The sequence below is a fragment of the Spinacia oleracea genome, chromosome 6 (genome assembly GCF_020520425.1).
Source record: "Spinacia oleracea cultivar Varoflay chromosome 6, BTI_SOV_V1, whole genome shotgun sequence".
NCBI lineage: Eukaryota > Viridiplantae > Streptophyta > Magnoliopsida > Caryophyllales > Amaranthaceae > Spinacia > Spinacia oleracea.
In genome coordinates this window covers 12374448-12394697 of record NC_079492.1, presented here as the reverse complement: position 1 = coordinate 12394697, position 20250 = coordinate 12374448, and the positions used below count along the sequence as shown (strand labels likewise).

Genomic DNA, 20250 nt, shown 5'->3' with positions numbered 1-20250 from the left:
GGAGAGAGAAAGTGAGAGAAACAATGGGTTGAAAATGGATTTTGATGATTCAAAGATGGGAGTTAATGATTTGGAGATCTCCATCAATAATCAATGAGAATTTCTTACTTTTCTCTTTTCATTTATTGTCTTATTTATTGTTTTATATGTTTCTTGATTAGATTAGTTTCATGTTTAGTTTTATAATTAAATCTTTAAACTAGTTGTTGTTTTTGCTTAGTATCATGTTATTAGTTATTAAAGTCTTTAAATTTATTGTTTTTATGTTGATTGAGTAGTGTATTGGTTAGGGTTTGGGTGAAAACCTAACAATGATTGATTTGGATAAATGAGTTTGAATTTGGTGATGTTGCATGATTAAACCATTGTTTTTTTTGATAAGCAAGTAGTATTATATATTGCAACATCATGTACAACTCAGACTAAGATCAAGAGGACAAGCCCTCTGATCAGAAACACAGGCAAACCTGTGAACACTACCCTGTGACCAGGGCTAAAGACCAGCTATGATCCCTAGTGCTAACAGCCCTAGGTAAGACAATAGAAATCCTATTATGTATAGTTTTCTGTATGGTATCACACACCTTGTCTATTCTTCTAATCTGTGCATTCCAGAGTGCATTATTCCTTTCCTTCCATATATGGTAAACTGTACAAAGTATACCAGTGATAATCACTCCCTTTCTGAATTTTGAAATTTTCCTTTTTTGAACCCAATGAATCAATCTGTGAAGATCAGAGATAGCTGGAGCTATACCAAGCCATTTAGATACATTATCCCAACATTTGGAGCTGTATTCACATATAAAGAACAGGTGATTCTGATTCTCCACTGCTGTCCCACACAAGAGACAGAGACTATCATCAGTAACACCTATTTTCATCAGTTTCTCCTTGGTGTTAAGTCTATCCAGCATAGCCAACCAAGTGATAAATCTGTGTTTTGGAACCCCCAACCTATCCCAGATAACAGTTGCCCATGGCTGTCTGGCATTTACAGGAAGCAAACTGTTGTAAGCTAGTTTGATGGAGTATTTAGGCATAGCCACAACTTGTTCAAAAGAGAGGTATCCCTTCATTATATCCTTGACTTGACAAATTGTTCTCCAATACCAACTGTCACCAGCTTTGGGAGCATAATTCCACCAGTTGCTATCTTTAATGTATACTGAATGCACCCATTTTACCCAAATGTTGTCTTTCTTTGTTGCAATCATCCACACATGTTTTCCCATTGCAGCAATATTCCACAATTTTAGGTTCAGCAACCCAAGACCACCCTCTTTTTTTGATTTACAAACATTACTCCAAGCTACTTTCCCAGGAATACTGTAATCAGCAGAACCACTCCATAAAAAGTTCCTGCAAATACTATTAACAGTTTTGAAAACACCTTTTGGCAAAATCATGATTTGTGACCAGTATGACTGTAAGGTCATTAGCACAGAATTCACCAATGTCAGTCTACCAGCAAATGACAAATTCCTGGAACTCCAAAGTTTCACTCTAGCACACATCTTCTCAACTATCTTTTCACAATCAGCTATTGAAATTCTTTTAGAGCAGATATGGATACCCAAGTATCTGAAAGGAAAACAGCCTTTAACAAACCCTGTCATATCCAAAATTCTCTGGACATCAGCTTCAACCATGCCAGAACAAAACACTGAAGTTTTTGAGGGACTGGCTTTTAGACCAGTAGTGTCAGAAAAGAGTTTAAACCCTTGCATCATGAGATGGACAGATCTGAACTCACCTTTGCAGCATAAAATTAGGTCATCGGCAAAACACAAGTGAGTTAACTTGGATTGTTTACATTTTGGGTGAAAACTGAAACCATCCTTTTCCCCTACCATCAGAAGAAATCTAGACAGATATTCAATGCAAAGAACAAAAAGCAATGGAGACAAGGGATCACCTTGCCTTAATCCCCTTTTTCCTTCAAAGAATCCATGAAGAGCTCCATTGATAGAAAGTGAATATCTAGGAGTTCTGACACATTGCATAATCAGATGTGTAAAGTGAGCAGGAAACTGTAAGCTAACCAACATCTCTTCCACAAAATCCCATTCAACTGTGTCATAAGCCTTTTGGAGATCCAGCTTTATAATGCAACCAGTACCCCCATTCTTCCTTTCATAACCTTGTGCTAAATCTTGACACATTATAATGTTGTGAGCTATGAACCTACTGTGCACAAAAGCTCCTTAATTCTGAGATATCAACTCAGGTAATACATCCCTTAATCTGTTACACAGGACCTTTGAAATACATTTGTAGAGAACATTACAGCAAGAAATAGGTCTAAAATCTTGAACATTTTCTGGACAGTTACCTTTTGGGATGAGAGTAATACTGGTTGTATTAATCTCCCTCAAAAATTTCCCACTATTCAGGAAATCCAAGATAGCAGAACAAACATCACCCCCTACATCCTTCCAGGAACCCTTGAAAAATGAACTCCCAAAGCCATCAGGGCCAGGTGCTTTGTTTCCATCTATATCCCACATAGCAGCTTTAATTTCCTCATTTGTGTATCCTGTGTTCAGTAGATTTCTCATTGCATCAGTAATCAAGGGACCTTTGTTCACTACAGCCTGCTTTACATGTGTTCTATCACAATTACTAGTACCCAACAGCCACTTGTAGTAATCCAAGAATGCACCAGGAACCTGAGAAGGATCACTGGTCCAATTTCCATGCATGTCTTTTATGGAGAATATGCTATTGTGAATGTGTCTTTGCCTAATGGATTTGTGAAATAGAGCAGTGTTATCATCACCCCCTTTGATCCAATCTGTCTTTTCTTTATGTGACAGAAAACTCAAATAAGCTGAATGAGCCAAACTGTATTCCTGTAATGCAACCCTTTCCTGATCAGCTAGCTCCCCATCAGATGGATTTAGATGAAGTGCAGTTTGAATTTGAGAAGCTTTAAATTCTTTAACCTCAATTTCACCAAACCCTTCTCTGTTCAATTTCTTCAAAACTATCTTCACATTCTTCAGCTTCTGCACCACTTGGAACATTTTAGTGCCTTGCTGAGCACCATTCCAAGCAGTATTGACAATGTCATTATACTGTGGAGCTGCTTGCTACATGGAGAAGTATTTTAAGGGTTTCCTCCCACCTGCCACTTGAGGATACACTGTGATAACCCCTGGACAATGATCAAAGTAACCCTCATTCCTGAAACACACCTCAATGTGAGGATATTGATTACTCCAGGCTTGATTAATTAGAACTCTATCAAGCTTAGAAAACACCCTCTTATCCCCTTGCTGCTTATTGTTCCATGTGTAAAAGTTTCCACTTGATTTAGCATCCTCAACTTGACACTTGCTAATGCAATTTTGAAAATCCTGAATTTCACCAAGTCTAACTGCACTCCCCACCCTTTCACCAGTGTGAAGAACACAGTTGAAATCACCCATCAAAATCCAGGGGCCATTCAATCTTGCAGCAATATCACCAAGATCTTTCCATAATGCCACCCTTTCTTTTTGTGAATTATGACCATAGATGAAAGAACACCAGAAACTACTTCCATTCTTCACAACTATTTCACAATGAATCAACTGACTGGAACAAAACATAGGATTAACTTGGAACTCACCAGGGTTCCAAGCTAAAATTATTCTCCCACCAGGGTGGGACATGGTATTGGATGTGAAGGACCATCCCTTAAACAGATTAAGGTACAAAGCACCAAGTTTCTTTGCTTTGACCTTTGTTTCCAGGAGACAAACAAGGCTACACCTGTTATTGTGCAGAAAAGACTTGACATCTCTCTGCTTGGTGCCCTTGTTTACTCCCCTGACATTCCAGACCAATAATCTATCCATCAATATCAGGAGGTATTCCACCTCCATCACTTGATGAACCATTTCTCAAACTTCCTGAAACAATCAGCCTTTCCCCTGTTTCTTCTGATGCACATTGAGTATCCAACACCTGGAAAGAGTTATTCACCATAACAGGTGTTGTCATCTCCTTCCTGTGTTGAACGGTTTTAGTAGCCTGCACAAATGTCTCAACTGGTTTTCCCACTACAGGGAGTGTAGGTTTGTTCACCACCTTTGGCACCTACTTCTTTTTACCCTTCTGCTTCCTACAATCCACAACAAGGTGACCTAGAAGCTTGCAATGTTCACACACTATGGGCTTCCATTCATACCCTATATTAATGTATTTCAGTCCACCATGTTCATCATGAAACTGCACCTTTTCAGGGAGATTCTGAGTTATTGCAACCTCAATTTGAACTCTAGCATACTGCAGTTTGTCTCTATGGATTGTTGCTTGGTTAGCTTGTATGAATTTACCAATAGTCCCAACAATCTTACTTAGACTACGCAGCCGCCAAAATTTCAATTCCAGATTCTTCAATTGAATCCAAATAGGAACCACCTTCACCTCATCTTTAAAATGTACAATATCCTTGTGCCATGGTTTACAGAGCACAGGCTTCTTATCAAAAGTAGGTTTGATGTCAGCAAGAACCTTATCACGATTCTCCATGGTAAGAAATCGAACAATGAAAACTCCATGTTCAATTTCTACTACTTTATCAACCCCTAAATTCTTCCAAATACGCCTAAAAAACCCCTCAATAACAGATAATGGAGGGTTTGCCCCCAACACAGCACACACAATAGCTGAATTCCAGTAATCAACCTTTTCTTGAATGTCATCTAACTCTATGCTAACAATATTATTGCTAATACAGTCATCATCATCATCGCAATCAGTTTGCAGTAAAGGAATAGGGATTACCTGATCCTTCGCATTTCGCCCATTCCCCGATTTCATCACCGACAACCAAGAAGAAAAGTTTTGTGTGCCTCCGATCAAGTTCTCAGAGTAGAGAGCGAAGTTCTAGGTGAAAGAATCTCATCCTCCTCTTCTGTGGAAATCGTTGCGTCGTCACACGTTTCAACCTCCATGGCTGCAGCACCCAACACCTCATCCATGGATTTCGTCTTCTTTGCTTGAGACTCTGAAGTAGGACCAATCGGCTTGCTTAGTTTCTTCTGAGCTTTGGATTTTCCTGCCATGGCGCCAGCGTAGGATAAGAGGAAAACCCTAACCTACGCCGAGAGAAAAACTTGGGCGGGAAGAAAACTTTGTCAAGGATTATTGTACGTATTAAGTGTGTTTTATTCGATTAAACCATTGTTTGTTTGAGCATACTCAAACTTTGATGTATGCAAATTAGCTACTTGTGTATGACTTAGATTTTGGGGTAGTTGACTTTAGAAAAATCGAGGGATCGTGACCTAAGTTGACTATTGTTTGGTTTGTTCTTAATCGTGACCTAAGGGTAGTTGTGTGTAGGACGGGAGTTTGCATTTGACTATTCTAAGAATTGATCAAAGGCGGGAGTCATTTGGGGATCTATTTCTAACCAACGCATCATTCATACTTTGCTTATGCATCATCATTCTTAATTGTTGCTCGTATACTCGTTTCATTATTGTTGGTGTTTGATCTCATTCCTTGACCGTGTTTGTCCTTTGGAAGTTAGTTTAGTTTTAGTTGGTTAGTTGAGTTTTCCAACCCTATTCCGACCTAGCTTGTTGTTCGATTAGCATAAATTAGCGCACCTTAGTCCTTGTGGATTCCGACCCTTGCTTACCGCTTTACTTGTGTTTAGTGGTTAGTTTAGGTTTTTTTGTTTGATTAGGAGAGACTAGTAACGACCTAGTTTTTATCTCGATCAGTTACCCGTCAGATAAACTGTATCCCCATCCCTTTGTCCCATCAATTTGATAGACCAATTTCGAAGTATGCCATGAAGGATAAATTTGTTTAAAGATTGCATACAATGATTTATTGTATCCCTTCTCTTGAGTTTTTCTACATGGATGGATGAACACCCTTGTAATTTCAGATTGTAAATAGACAGTGGACTTAATCAATGCAAATCATACTATGTCAGGGGAATACATTAATGTGGTGTTGGATTGCAGGGCACTGAAGCAACGGCTCTACGGTACTCAGCTTCGGTTCGAGGGTAGAAGCTCGAACGCCTTGGCAGACCTCATGGCGGAGCAGGGAAGGCAGGAGTGCTCCCAAGTGGGCGACATATGTGGCATGAACAACCTTATCTCCTTTTTAGAGATGTGTATCTTAAGGAATTACGTTTTGCTAGGGGGATAATCACCCAGAACCAACAGTTTGATGTACCCTAAACTATTGTCACTACTAGAAATGATAGCTTTAACGACAAATCAATAACGACGTAACAAAAATATTGGTCGTTAAAATGGTTTAAATGGGAAAGTTTTACAAAACCCTACGCGGGTCATATTAATCAATTTAAATAAAATATTCGAGCGGATATTTTCAGATTTGGGTTGTCGTTAATAGAAGAGCGGTTCTTAAAGTTTCAGTGTTTCACCCAAAACTCAAAAATCTACAGGATGTTTGAAAAACCCCTTTTCAAATCTTTTTCGCCTCACTTTATTCTAGAAATCGAGTTATCGGGACGTGTTACCACTTACCAGATTGCGATTTCTAGGTTACAATTTGAAAGAAATGAGGTAATTTTTTTTTGTACGAAGTATACGCATTTTAATTTCTAGGGTTCCAATTGTTATGTTAATTTATGGATTTGATGCCCAAATTTTGTTTTCTCTAATTATTTCAATGTTTCCTTTTAAAACTTCCTACTTATTGTCAATTCTATAGCGAAAAGGGTGTTTTGTGAGGTAGGCTTTCATTAAATTTGAGAATTTGTGATGCAATCAAAACGTACCCATTCTCCTGCTTTTACAAAGTACTATATGGCACTCAAATTAACTCTTTGTATTTGTTATTCAGAAAATATTAGACTTTTCAATGCTATTTGATGGAATTTATGCTGACGAAACTTAAATTGCCCGAGGAAATCAACATATTAAGCTTTGTAGAGGTGAGTTTTGGTGGCTATTTTGGCCTGATCGTTTTTAATTCTAGTATTACTAGTTTACTACTACACTAGGAAATAAATATGTCTTTTCTTCTATTATTTATGTTGACAACATACTCCTGGTGTAGTACTACTTTATTCATTTGAAGTTTCTGTTGATGCTTGGATCAATCATGAGTTCATGATACATTTATATGAACTACTAACAACTACTACCACATTTTTTAAACCAAGTAATCATTAGTTTTTATATATCAACTGAATATATGTGTAATTTGCTTATTTCCGTAATCTAATTCTGCCCTTCTTCGACCAAAAAAAAAAAAAGTGTTGACATTATAGACGCATGGTTCGAAAGCGACTCCCATCAATCCATCATATTAGACTAAGTATTTTTGTTGCATTCCAAAACCAATTACGATGACTTTGCCATATAATTTCAGGGTGGAATCTTATTCTGTCTTGTAAAATAGATTCTCTCTCCTTTTAATGATAACATCTCATATTTACGTGGTATTAGGGCCTGATTCACAATAGAGACCTTAACATACTTCAATACTCCATCACTTTTTTGCGTAATTTTTCTTTCCTATTTAGCCCCTGCCCTTTATTAAATATCACATAAATAAACACTATAGAGCACTCTAGAATTAGAGCATTTCTCTCTCTATTTATCACGAACCTTCTCATTTCCATCTCAAAACCAAGTAACCAACCATCGTCAATGGAAAGAAAAATGAGCAAGGTAATTATACTTTATTACTGAACTTTGAGTCTATTATATATTAAGCTTATTTTGTTCATAGGTTAGAGTTTTGGATTCGTATTCCGGTTTAATGGTCATTGTTTGAGGTAGGAGGTCAGTATTTCATACTTAAATTAGTTCATATTCTTAGATGCATGTGTTTTAGTGTTGGAAATATTTAGGAAGATGTAGTGGGCTTTAGTTTATTTGTGGTTAATTGATTGAGTAATGTTGATGATCTTTGAGTATGGAAGAGGAATTACAAAGATACTTTTGTGGGGAATTTTTCTTGTTGTATTGCTAACGCTTTACAATGCTACATATTTATAGTAACACATTGTTGGTGGTTTCCACCACTACACTATTCTAGACTATTCTACTCTAGACTATTATACTTTCTTCCCTTTGTAGATAGTTCTAGGTTTTTCTACTCTTAGATATTTGTTTAGGATAGTCTAGATATTTTATTACATGTTTCTAGATTTTTCTAGATTATTGTTTTTAACACTCCCCCTTAATCTGAAAAATCTTGAACTCCAAGTTGTCGACGAAATTGGATGAATTTTTCTGTTGAGATTGCCTTTGTGAAGATATCTGCGAGCTGCTCCCCGGCCTTGCAGAATTGTAGCTCGATCTCTTGCTTCTCGACTAGTTCTCGGATAAAGTGATGACGTATCTCGATATGCTTCGTGCGGCTGTGGAAGACTGGATTTTTTTTCATGGCTATGGCAGACATGTTGTCGCAATAAATTATTGTTGGGTCTTCTGTCGGCTGTCGTAGATCACCAAGAATTCTCTTGAGCCAGACTGCTTCACATGATGCACTTGTTGCTGCAATATATTCTTCTTCTGATGATGATAAAGCCACAGTCGCTTGTTTCTTTGATGACCATGAAATGGCTTTAGTTCCCAACTGGAACACATAGCCACTTGTACTCTTCCTGTCGTCGATACTACCAGCCCAATCATTGTCGGTGTATCCCGTGAGCTTGTAGTCATCTTCAGTCTTGTATAATATTCCATAGCTTTTTGTGCCTTTGACATACCGGAGGATTCTTTTTGCTGCTGTGAGATGAGCTTTACTAGGTTCGCTCATAAACCTTGACACGATGCTGACAGCATGTACGATGTCGGGTCTTGTGTGTGTAAGATATATGAGAGATCCGACCAAGCTTCGATATATTGAGGCATCTACTTTCTCCTTGCCATCATATTTGGAGAGTTTCTCATTGGGTGCCATTGGTGTGACAAATGGCTTGCAATCTTCCATGTGAAACTTCTTGAGTAGATCATCTGCGTACTTTTCTTGTGATAAGAAGATCCTTCCTGGTCTTTGCTTGACTTGCATGCCAAGGAAGTACTTCATCTCTCCAAGGTCGGTCATTTCATATTCCGACATCATGCCCTTCTTGAATTCTTCGACCATTCTTGAGTTAGTACCCATGTAGATAAGATCGTCTACATAGAGGCACAAGATGAGAAAATCATGTGACCCTTTGGTCTTTATATAGAGTGATGGCTGATCACTTGGGCTTTTTGTAAAACCATTTTGTAGAAGATAGCCATCAATCTTGCTATTCCATGCACGAGGAGCTTGTTTGAGCCCATAAAGGGCTTTTCGAAGGCGATATACCTTTTCTTCTTGGCCTTCAATGACATATCCTTGAGGTTGCTCAACATATACTTCTTCATTGAGCTCCCCGTTGAGAAATGCAGATTTAACATCTAATTGAAAAACTTGTAATTTAAGTTGAGCCGCAAGTGCGAGAACTGACCTGATCGTCTCCATGCGGACGACTGGAGCATATGTTTCAGTGAAGTCGACTCCTGGTTGTTGTGAGTATCCTTTTGCGACCAGACGAGCCTTGTTCTTTTGAATTGATCCATATTCATGCTCCTTGATCTTGTAGACCCATTTGAGGCCTATCACTTCCTTGTCTTCAGGCTTGTCAACGAGCTCCCATGTGTTATTTTTCTCAATCATTCGAATCTCCTCGTTCATTGCTTTGATCCATTTGTCTTCTCGTGTTGCTTCATGAAAGCTTAGTGGTTCACCGGCAAAGAGAGCCATGATAGCATAATTGCATTCATAATTCTCGAAGTAGGATGGAGGACGTCGATCACGTTGAGATTGTCGAACTGCTTGAGTTGGTCTTGAAGAAGTTGAAGTTGATGTTGCTGGAAGGTGATCTTGGGCTCCTTGGTGATGATGGACTTGAGCTGGAAGGTGATCTTGGGCTCCTTGGTGATGATGGACTTGAGGATGATTGTGTTACTGGCTGAATTGGGCCTTCTTCTCCATTTGGGCCTAGTGGAAGATGTTAGGTTATGATACATATGACAATTCATAAATCATGCGGAAACAACCATTTAGCCAGGAATACATATTATTTACACATAATCATATAGCATAATTTAGATGCATACTCTTTGTTGCGTGCCTTCCCTAGCTGCGCCCGAACCGAACAAGAACAAGTCTTTAGGACTCCAAGTGTCGTCCCTCCGTAGATAGTCCACAGCACGTCCGGATCCGCCTTAAGATTGACCAACTAGAATCGCCCTTAAGGTACTAGAATTTTCGGCACTCTTAGGTAAGAAATATGACTGAATTTTTCTCTCAAAACTCACTTTGAATATTTGAATTAATCTCTGAAAATATGTGACCCTAGGCACGTATTTATAGAGTTATGGAAAGGGAATTGGAATCCTAGTAGGATACGAATTAATTAAACTTAGAATCCTATACGAACTCTAATTAATTAATTTATCCTTTTAGGAATAGGAATTTAATCATATACTAACTCTAATAGTTTTAGGAATCATGCATGAACACAAACTCACACACACACGGCAGCCACGAGGGCCGCCCATGCGTGTGCGTGCGAGCAGCAGCCCACGCCACGAGGCCCACGCAGCCGTGGCCTTGGCGCGCGCTGGGCCTGCCTTGCGGTGGGCCTGGGCGCTGCCTTGGCTGGGCTTGTGGCGCGCGTTTGGCTTGCTGGGCGATGGCCCGACTTCGTGCTGGGCCTTCGTCCGGCAGGCCTCGTCCGATGCTAATTCGTACGATACGCTTCCGATTAAATTCCCGGTTCCGGAATTCATTTCCGATACGAACAATATTTAATATTTCCGATTCCGGAATCAATTTCCGTTTCGAACAAATATTTAATATTTCCGTTTCCGGAATTATTTTCCGATTCCGATAATATTTCCGATTCTGACAATATTTCCGTTTCCGGCAATATTTCCGATTCTGGCAATATTTCCATTTCCGATAATATTTTTCGATACGTACCATGTTTCCGTTTCCGGCAACATCTACGACTTGGATAATATTTATATTTCCGATACGATCCATATTTCCGTTTCCGGCAATATCATCGTATCCGGAGTATTCATTTCTTGCCTGTGACGATCTCAGCTCCCACTGAAACCAAGATCCGTCGATTCCGAATATCCATAGATGGAGTATCTAATGCCATTAAATACTTGATCCGTTTACATACTATTTGTGTGACCCTACGGGTTCAGTCAAGAGTAAGCTGTGGATTAATATCATTAATTCCACTTGAACTGAAGCGGCCTCTAGCTAGGCATTCAGCTCACTTGATCTCACTGAATTATTAACTTGTTAATTAATACTGAACCGCATTTATTAGACTTAACATAGAATGCATACTTGGACCAAGGGCATTATTTCCTTAAGGGGTGTTGTATAGTGCGGGCATGTGACGACGAGCAAGGGAGCTCGTCGCCCATGCGGTACGAATGCAATGAGCAAGGCCATGGTGCACGAGCACAAGGCAGCAGCCCTGCCTTGTGTCGTGGGCTATGTGCAATGGGCGAATGGGTGAGGGCGAGAGCAAGGCACGAGCAGTCGCGTGTGGGCAGCAAGCGAGCTGCGCCACAGCGCGCACTGCCTCGCGCAAGCGTGCGGTGCCTCGCGCGCAGCGAGCGTAAGCTCGCGTGCCACGAGTGCTGCGCCAAGCATCTATCGCTCGCGCGCAGCGAGCGCTATTGTGCGTGCGACGAGCGCTGCGCCCAGCGATGGCGTGCGAGCGCTTGTTGTGCGTGCGACGAGCGCTGCGCCCAGCGATGGCGTGCGGGTGCGTGTTGCGACGTGCGACGAGCGCTGCGCCCAGCGATGGGCTGCGGCAGCATGCTCGTGCGTCGAGCGCTGGCGCGCGCAGCGAGCACCAGCTCGCGTGATGCCTTGCGATGGTGAGCAGCAGCAATGCGAGGCAGCGCATGGGCTGCGCGCATATGGCCAGCGATGGCTGTGTGCTTGTGGCCCATGGGGGTGCGTTGCGTGGGGTTGTTGCGTTACGATTAGATCGTTTTGAAATTTTAATTTGAAATTTTCAGTTTACGTAATTTTAATTAATTTTAAAATTAATAATTTAAATTATTTTCTTGGATTTTAATTTTGAATATTGTAATTATAATAAATTTTATTTATTCTAATTATTTTACTAAAATTAAAATCATGAATTAATTTAAATACGACTGAAATTAAATTAAACTTTTTGGATTCAATTATAAATTTATATGAGCTTTAAATTTTAAATAAATTTGTATGTTTCCGGTTAGACTAGAAATACATTTTTATGTTTAAAATTAGTAAAGCATATGAATTTATTGGTTTAAGTGGGAGCCCTTTTTAGTCATAAACTCTTGATTAGGTCTACAAATCCTTAAGGTTAAAACAACTTGATTAGAATTAATAAGGACTGAATAATTTGTAGATTATTGGTGCCCTTGATTAATTGCTGCAAATGTTTACGTGATGCATAATGTGTTTTACTAACCAGCTATGTGGGCCATTCATGATAATGAATGGATGAATGGTATGTATTGTATATGTACTGTTTTGCAGGTTATGAAGTGACTAGTATGGCCCAAATAGGATAGAAAATATGGTCTGCGTACCATTAATTTGAATGTAATTTGTCTAAAGTACCAAAGTTGTTTTTCAATTCAAATATGGTCTGCGTACCATCAAATAGTTGTAATTAGTTTTAATTATAGCTTATTCTATTTGAAGAAAATGGTGCCTCCCACGGAGATTTTAAATATGTCTTAAAATGCATGAGATCAAAAGCTTGATTATGTTGCATGATTAAGGATTTTAGTTCACTTAAAATCTAACCAACCTAGTAAGAGCCTTAAGTTCCAAACTTAAAAATTGAGTTAAAAGGTGCCATGCCAAAATATACACTTGCTTGGATATCCTTTACATCAATCTAGTAATAGTTTTCACTCAGCGAGGTGTTACTTATTGGTCCTAAAGGGGCAAGGTACACAAATAATTGTGAGTACATGTTAGTTTTGGTGAACTCAACGATATAAGTAAGGAGTCCTTTTATGTCGTGGCAAAATCGATAGGTTTACCTAATAAGTTCTTAGACGTACCTATCAACCAAGAATAGTTTCTAGACTATTAGAAAAAGGCTTTTGCTTACCTAAGATGTTTTAGGATAAAGTCGACAAACTGTGCTTAGTTCTTCAATGATTTTAGGATCTTGGAATCATTTTATTCACACCTGCCGGAACACATAACCTGAATAAAATGCTTAATAAACATTGAATTATGCATGTATGCTAGAATTTAAGTTTATTAAGAGAAACTGTGAATGGTTATTTATTTGTTTATTCTTTTCAATTGTAGTTTTAAATATGGCAAACAACAATCAAAACATCATCATGGGTTCTGAGCTTATGGTCAAGCTGAACCTGGCAAATTTTCTTGAATGGGAAGCTAAGCTAGTTGAAATAGTCAAACTCAATGGACTTGAGTATGTACTATCACATCCCATGCCAAGCTACTATGCCAGAGACATGACCCCTGAGAGATTTTACGCCTAGGATGCGGATCTCAAAAAGGTTATGAGTCTCATGCTGAACAATATCCCTGATGATTGGGCTAGAAGGTTTGTAGCCTATGAACCTTTTACGCTCATCAAGAATCTGAGGGATATCTGTCGTGGAAGCACGGAGGACAGGGACCTGAACGTCCATGAGTTGATTGAATCAATGTCTGGTCTAAAGGTTAGTTCTCCCAACAGGTGTTATAGGATGGAAGTCCAAGGAACACATGTTCAGCTCCTTCGCACTAAACAGAGGGTAGGCGTCCCACTGAGGTTCCATGTGGATCTTATGCGTTCATACTTTGATCGCCTAAGTCTACTAGGAACACCAATAAGCGAAAGGATGGCAGTCTCTATCTTGCTCAATTCACTACACAGTGGGTTTGGTCGCTTCAAGTAACTATACCTAAGTGAACCAAGAGAAGAAACAGTTGCAGAATTTGTTCACCTTGTCAGAAAGTTGAAATAATACTGGACTGTGAAGCCAAAGATTTACTCAAGGCTAAAAAGAGACCGTTCAAGAAAAGTGGAAAGTCCAAGGGCAATGCTAAGTCAAAGCAGGACAAGTCCACATCAAGCTGTCTTTATTGTGATGGAATAGGCCATTACAAAAGAGAATGTCCAAAGCTAAAGGAAGATCAGAAGAACGGAACAGTCGTTCCATCTTCAGGTATTTTCGTTATAGACTGCATACTTGCTAATTCAACTTCTTGGGTATTAGATACAGGTTGTGGCTCACACTTATGTTCCAATCCACAGGGACTAAGAAGAAGTAGAAAGTTAAGCAAGGGTGAAGTCGACCTACGAGTGGGAAATGGAGCACGGATTGCTGCATTAGCTGTAGGAACTTATTATTTGTCGTTGCCCTCCGGGCTAGTTTTGGAACTGGAAGAGTGTTTCCATGTTCCAAGTCTTACTAAAAACATCATTTCAGTTTCTTGCTTAGATGCTAAGGGATTTTCCTTTTTAATAAAAGACAATAGTTGTTCGTTTTATTTTAAAGAGATGTTTTATGGATCTGCTAGATTAGTCAATGGACTTTATTTATTAGATCACGACAAACAAGTATATAACATAAATACCAAAAAGGCTAAAAAGGATGATTCAGATCTCACCTATCTGTGGCATTGTCGATTAGGCCATATAAACTTGAAACGCTTAGAAAGACTTCAAAAGGAAGGAATTCTAGAACCATTTGACTTAGAGGATTATGGTAAATGCGAATCATGTTTACTTGGCAAAATGACAAAGCAACCTTTCTCTAAAGTTGGAGAAAGAGCAAATGAACTATTGGGTTTAATCCATACAGATGTATGTGGACCAATGAGTACAAATGCTAGAGGTGGTTTCAGCTACTTTATCACTTTCACTGATGACTTCAGTAGATATGGTTATGTCTACCTAATGAAGCATAAGTCTGAATCCTTTGACAAATTCAAGGAATTTCAGAGTGAAGTAGAGAATCAATTAGGCAAGAAGATTAAGGCACTGCGGTCTGATAGAGGCGGTGAATATTTGAGCTATGAATTTGATGACCATCTGAAAGAATGTGGAATTCTATCAGAATTGACTCCTCCTGGAACACCACAATGGAACGGTGTGTCGGAACGGAGGAACAGAACCTTGCTAGACATGGTCAGGTCAATGATGGGTCAGGCCAAACTTCCATTAGAATTTTGGGGACATGCACTAAATACAGCTGCACTCACTATAAATAGAGCTCCGTCTAAAGCTGTCGAAAAGACTCCATACGAATTATGGTTTGGAAAGCCTCCAAATGTGTCTTTTCTTAAGATTTGGGGATGCGAAGTATACGTCAAACGATTAATTTCAGACAAACTTCATCGAAAATCTGGCAAATATCCTTGTGGGCTATCCAAAGGAAAAAAAGGGGTATTACTTCTACAATACATCTGAGAACAAGGTGTTTGTTGCTCGAGATGGTGTCTTTTTGGAGAAAGATCACATTTCCAAAATGACAAGTGGGAGAAAAGTAGACCTCGAAGAAATTCGAGTCGAACAACAAACTCTAGAGAATGCTCAAGATGACATTCAGGATGAAACTCAGAGATCTTTAGAAGAATCTGGTGAGAATCATGGTCAATCTAGAAATGTTACCCCGCGTAGATCGCAAAGATATAGATCTCAACCGGAAAGGTACTTAGGTATTTTGACGAACGAGAGCTATGACGTTCTATTACTTGAAAGTGATGAACTTGCGACTTACAAACAAGCTATGACGAGCCCTAGCTCCAAGCAATGGAAAGAAGCCATGCAATCTGAATTAGACTCCATGTCTGAAAACCAAGTATGGGATTTGGTCGATTTGCCAGATGGCTACCAAGCCATTCGAAGCAAATGGGTTTTCAAACTGAAAAAGGACAAGGATGGGAAACTTGAAGTTTTCAAAGCTAGATTGGTTGCAAAAGGTTACAGGCAAGTCCACGGTGTGGATTACGATGAAACCTTTTCACCAGTTGCAATGCTAAAGTCTATTCGGATAATGTTAGCAATCGCTGCATATTACGATTACGAAATATGGCAGATGGATGTCAAAACTGCTTTCTTAAACAGCGTTTTAACAGAAACTGTGTTTATGACACAGCCTGAAGGTTTTGAGGATCCAAAGAATGCTAAAAAGGTATGCAAGCTAAAGAAGTCAATCTACGGATTGAAGCAGGCATCCAGGAGCTGGAATATACGTTTTGATGAAGCAGTCAGTGACTTTGGTTTCATCAAGAACGCGGACGAATCTTGTGTATACAAGAAGGTCAATGGGAGCAAAATTGCTTTCCTAGTATTATATGTCGACGACATATTGCTTATCGGAAATGACATTCCTATGTTGAACTCTGTCAAGATTTGGCTCGGGAAATGTTTTTCGATGAAGGATCTAGGAGAAGCACAGTACATATTGGGCATCAAGATTTACAGAGATAGATCTAAAAAGATGATTGGACTTAGTCAAAGCACTTATATCAATAAGGTGCTTGATAGGTTCAAGATGGCAGACTCCAAGCGAGGCTACCTACCAATGTCTCATGGAATAACTCTAAGCAAGACTCAGTGCCCAAAAACACTTGATGAGCGTAGACGAATGAATGGGATTCCATATGCATCATTGATTGGTTCAATAATGTATGCTATGATATGTACACGCCCGGATGTTGCGTACGCACTCAGTGCTACGAGCAGATACCAGTCAGACCCAGGAGAGGCACATTGGACTGCTGCCAAGAATATTATGAAGTACCTGAAAAGGCACAAAGATGACTTCCTGGTCTATGGTGGAGATGATGAATTAATTGTTAAAGGCTATACGGACGCAAGTTTCCAAACCGACAAAGATGATTTCAGATCACAGTCTGGGTTTGTCTTCTGCCTCAACGGGGGTGCAGTAAGCTGGAAAAGTGCTAAGCAAAGCACCATTGCGGATTCTACAACTGAAGCGGAGTACATTGCTGCACATGAAGCAGCAAAGGAAGCTATATGGCTAAGGAAGTTCATAGGTGAACTTGGTGTAGTCCCCTCCATTAAAGGACCAATAGCCCTGTATTGTGATAATAACGGAGCTATTGCACAGGCAAAGGAGCCTAGACACCACCAGAGAGTCAAGCATGTACTTCGTAGATTTCACCTTCTACGAGAGTTCGTTGAAAGAAAAGAAGTCGAGATAAACAAGATTGGAACTGATGACAACATATCAGATCCATTGACTAAACCTCTGCCGCAGGCGAAGCACAACTCGCACACTGCAGCTATGGGAATCAAGCATATTGGAGAATGGCTTTGATATCCCTGTTTAATGTTTTAAAGTTTTAGAGTTTAAATCTTTGTAAAACATTATTGGTTAATCATTCACAATAAATGAAAAGAATTCATTTTTCCATTTAATTTGTGGTTTATTAAATGATGAGTCCCTTTAATTTGACAATATATTCAAGATAGACTGTCAGGACCAGTCCTGTGACTAAGAAATGTCTATCAAGTGAGCTTGAATGTCAAAGGTTGAAAATGGTCCCTAGTCGGAGTTTTCTATAAAATTGGACGCATAGAAAACGTTAGACGATTAGAATGCAAGATGACTAGTAGTTCTGTTTCTTGAACTATGTGGACATGGCAATGTCATAATCATTTGCATAGATACTTACTTTGGGAAGACTAGTATCGGACAAGACCTATGAAACTCTACTGTAAGAGATGAAAATCTGTCATAAGTAAATTTCATTAAAATTATTAGACACTAAATCCTCAATACCTGAGTGATTTGAGATTACTTGTTTGAGAACTGGTTGCTTTGACGTTGACCAACCGTCGCACCGTAAAAGGAGGCTATAAAGGCAACGCTCAGGTAATCACCTATCAAACGAAGTCTAATCTCAAGATCGCAAGATTGGGATTGTCCTCCCATAAATCGGGATGAGATGCTTAAACGTTGTACAAGGCCACTCGGAGAGCTAGAAACTGTGAAATGCATGGCCGTGCTCGGATGAATCATAGGCTATGATTATCTGTTTATTTGATCAGTTGAACTCTGAAACCGAGGAACACCTCTGGACATAATAAGGATGACAACTCTTACCTTATGTTCAAGAGCAAGCATCGAGCGACAAAGGAATTAGGAAATGCACACTTGTCCCTAAGGACAAGTGGGAGACTGAAGGAAATAATGCCCTTGGTCCAAGTATGCATTCTATGTTAAGTCTAATAAATGCGGTTCAGTATTAATTAACAAGTTAATAATTCAGTGAGATCAAGTGAGCTGAATGCCTAGCTAGAGGCCGCTTCAGTTCAAGTGGAATTAATGATATTAATCCACAGCTTACTCTTGACTGAACCCGTAGGGTCACACAAATAGTACGTAAACGGATCAAGTATTTAATGGCATTAAATACTCCATCTATGGATATTCGGAATCGACGGATCTTGGTTTCAGTGGGAGCTGAGATCGTCACAGGCAAGAAATGAATACTCCGGAAACGATGATATTGCCGGAAACGGAAATATGGATCGTATCGGAAATATAAATATTATCCAAGTCGTAGATGTTGCCGGAAACGGAAACATGGTACGTATCGGAAAATATTATCGGAAATGGAAATATTGCCGGAATCGGAAATATTGCCGGAAACGGAAATATTGTCAGAAACGGAAATATTATCGGAATCGGAAAATAATTCCGGAAACGGAAATATTAAATATTTGTTCGAAACGGAAATTAATTCCGGAATCGGAAATATTAAATATTGTTCGTATCGGAAATAAATTCCGGAATCGGGAATTTATTCGAAAGCGTATCGTACGAATTAGCATCGGACGAGGCTCGCTAGACGAAGGCCCAGCACGAAGCTAGGCCATCGCCCAGCAAGCCACACGCATCACCAACACACGCCAAAGCCTCGACCAGGCCCAGCGCAAGGCAGGCCCAGCCAAAGCCATGGGCGCGCGCGGACAGAAGCATGGGCCGAGCGCTGTGCGCTCAGCGTGGGCCGCAAGGCCTGCGCGTGTGTATGGTGCTCGTGCGATGCTCGTGTGCGAATCCTAAAGCTATCGGGATTCGATAAAATATTAAATCCTAAACCTATTAGATAAAGTTTATTTAAATAGAGTCCTAGCAGGATTCTAATTAAATAAATTAGTATCCTAATAGGATTCCAATTCCTTTTCCATACCTCTATAAATAAGGGCCTAGGGTCATTATTTATATATAAGTTTTCAAGTATTCATACAATAAAAGCTGTGATTTTTGAGCAGAAAAATCAGCCCTATTACTTGCCCATTTAGCCGAAAATTACAGTACCTTAAGGGCGATTCTAGTTGGTCAATCTTAAGGCGGATCCGGACGTGCTGTGTACTATCTACGGAGGGACGACGCTTGGAGTCCTAAAGACTTTTTCTTGTTCGGTTCGGGCGCAGCTAGGGAAGGCACGCAACAAAGTGTTTGCATCTAAACTATGCTAAATGATTATGTGTAAATAATATGCTTTTCTGGCTTTATGGTTTTTCCGCATGATTTATGAATTGTCATATGTATCATAACCTAACACTTTTGTGGGAGATATGTTAAGAATATAGACAGCTGTATGGACAGCTTCCGCCCAAAAATATTTAGGAAGATTTTTCCCTTGCATCATGCTTCAGGCCATTTCAGCAATTGTTCGATTCTTCCTTTCCGCAACACCATTTTGTTGAGGTGTGCGTCTTACTGTCAATTCCCTTTTAATACCATGCATTTTACAAAAGTCAGTGAATTCACCACCACGATCTGTTCTTAAAATTTTCAAAGAATGCCCACTTTGTCTCTCCACGAGGGCTTTAAATTGCATGAAGTGAGAGAATGCTTCTGATTTATGCTCCAAGATATATACCCACATCATGCGTGAAAAATCATCAACGAACAATAGAAAATATCTTTTTCCGCCGAGAGACGGTGTTCTGGTAGGGCCCCATATATCTGCATGAACAAGCTCTAACGGAGCTCTAGCCCTCCAGGATGATGTAGGGAATGGCAATCTATGCATTTTGCCATATATACAGCCCTCACATATTTTTCTTTTATTATTTATTGGTGGCAGTCCAACCACCATTTCCTTTTTCTTTAACAGTTTTAAACTGTCAAAGTTTAAATGCCTGAATCTTAGATGCCACAGTGTGGATTCATCAACAATGGAGGAGAGAGTCATATTATTTTCTAATTGCATTTTTAAAGGAAATATTTTGTTAGG

At 39.5% G+C, this 20250-nt stretch overlaps 1 protein-coding gene across 1 annotated transcript; it reads right to left on the bottom strand.

The window, feature by feature from the left end:
* Positions 1-3837: 3837 nt before the first annotated feature.
* On the bottom strand, positions 3838-4812 carry LOC130462934 (uncharacterized). The gene is made up of 2 exons (XM_056831926.1): positions 4091-4812; positions 3838-3997 (listed from the first exon to the last, which is right to left on the bottom strand). The coding sequence occupies exons 1-2, from the start codon at positions 4810-4812 to the stop codon at positions 3838-3840; spliced, it is 882 nt and encodes a 293-aa protein (XP_056687904.1).
* Between the last annotated feature and the right edge of the window lie 15438 nt (positions 4813-20250).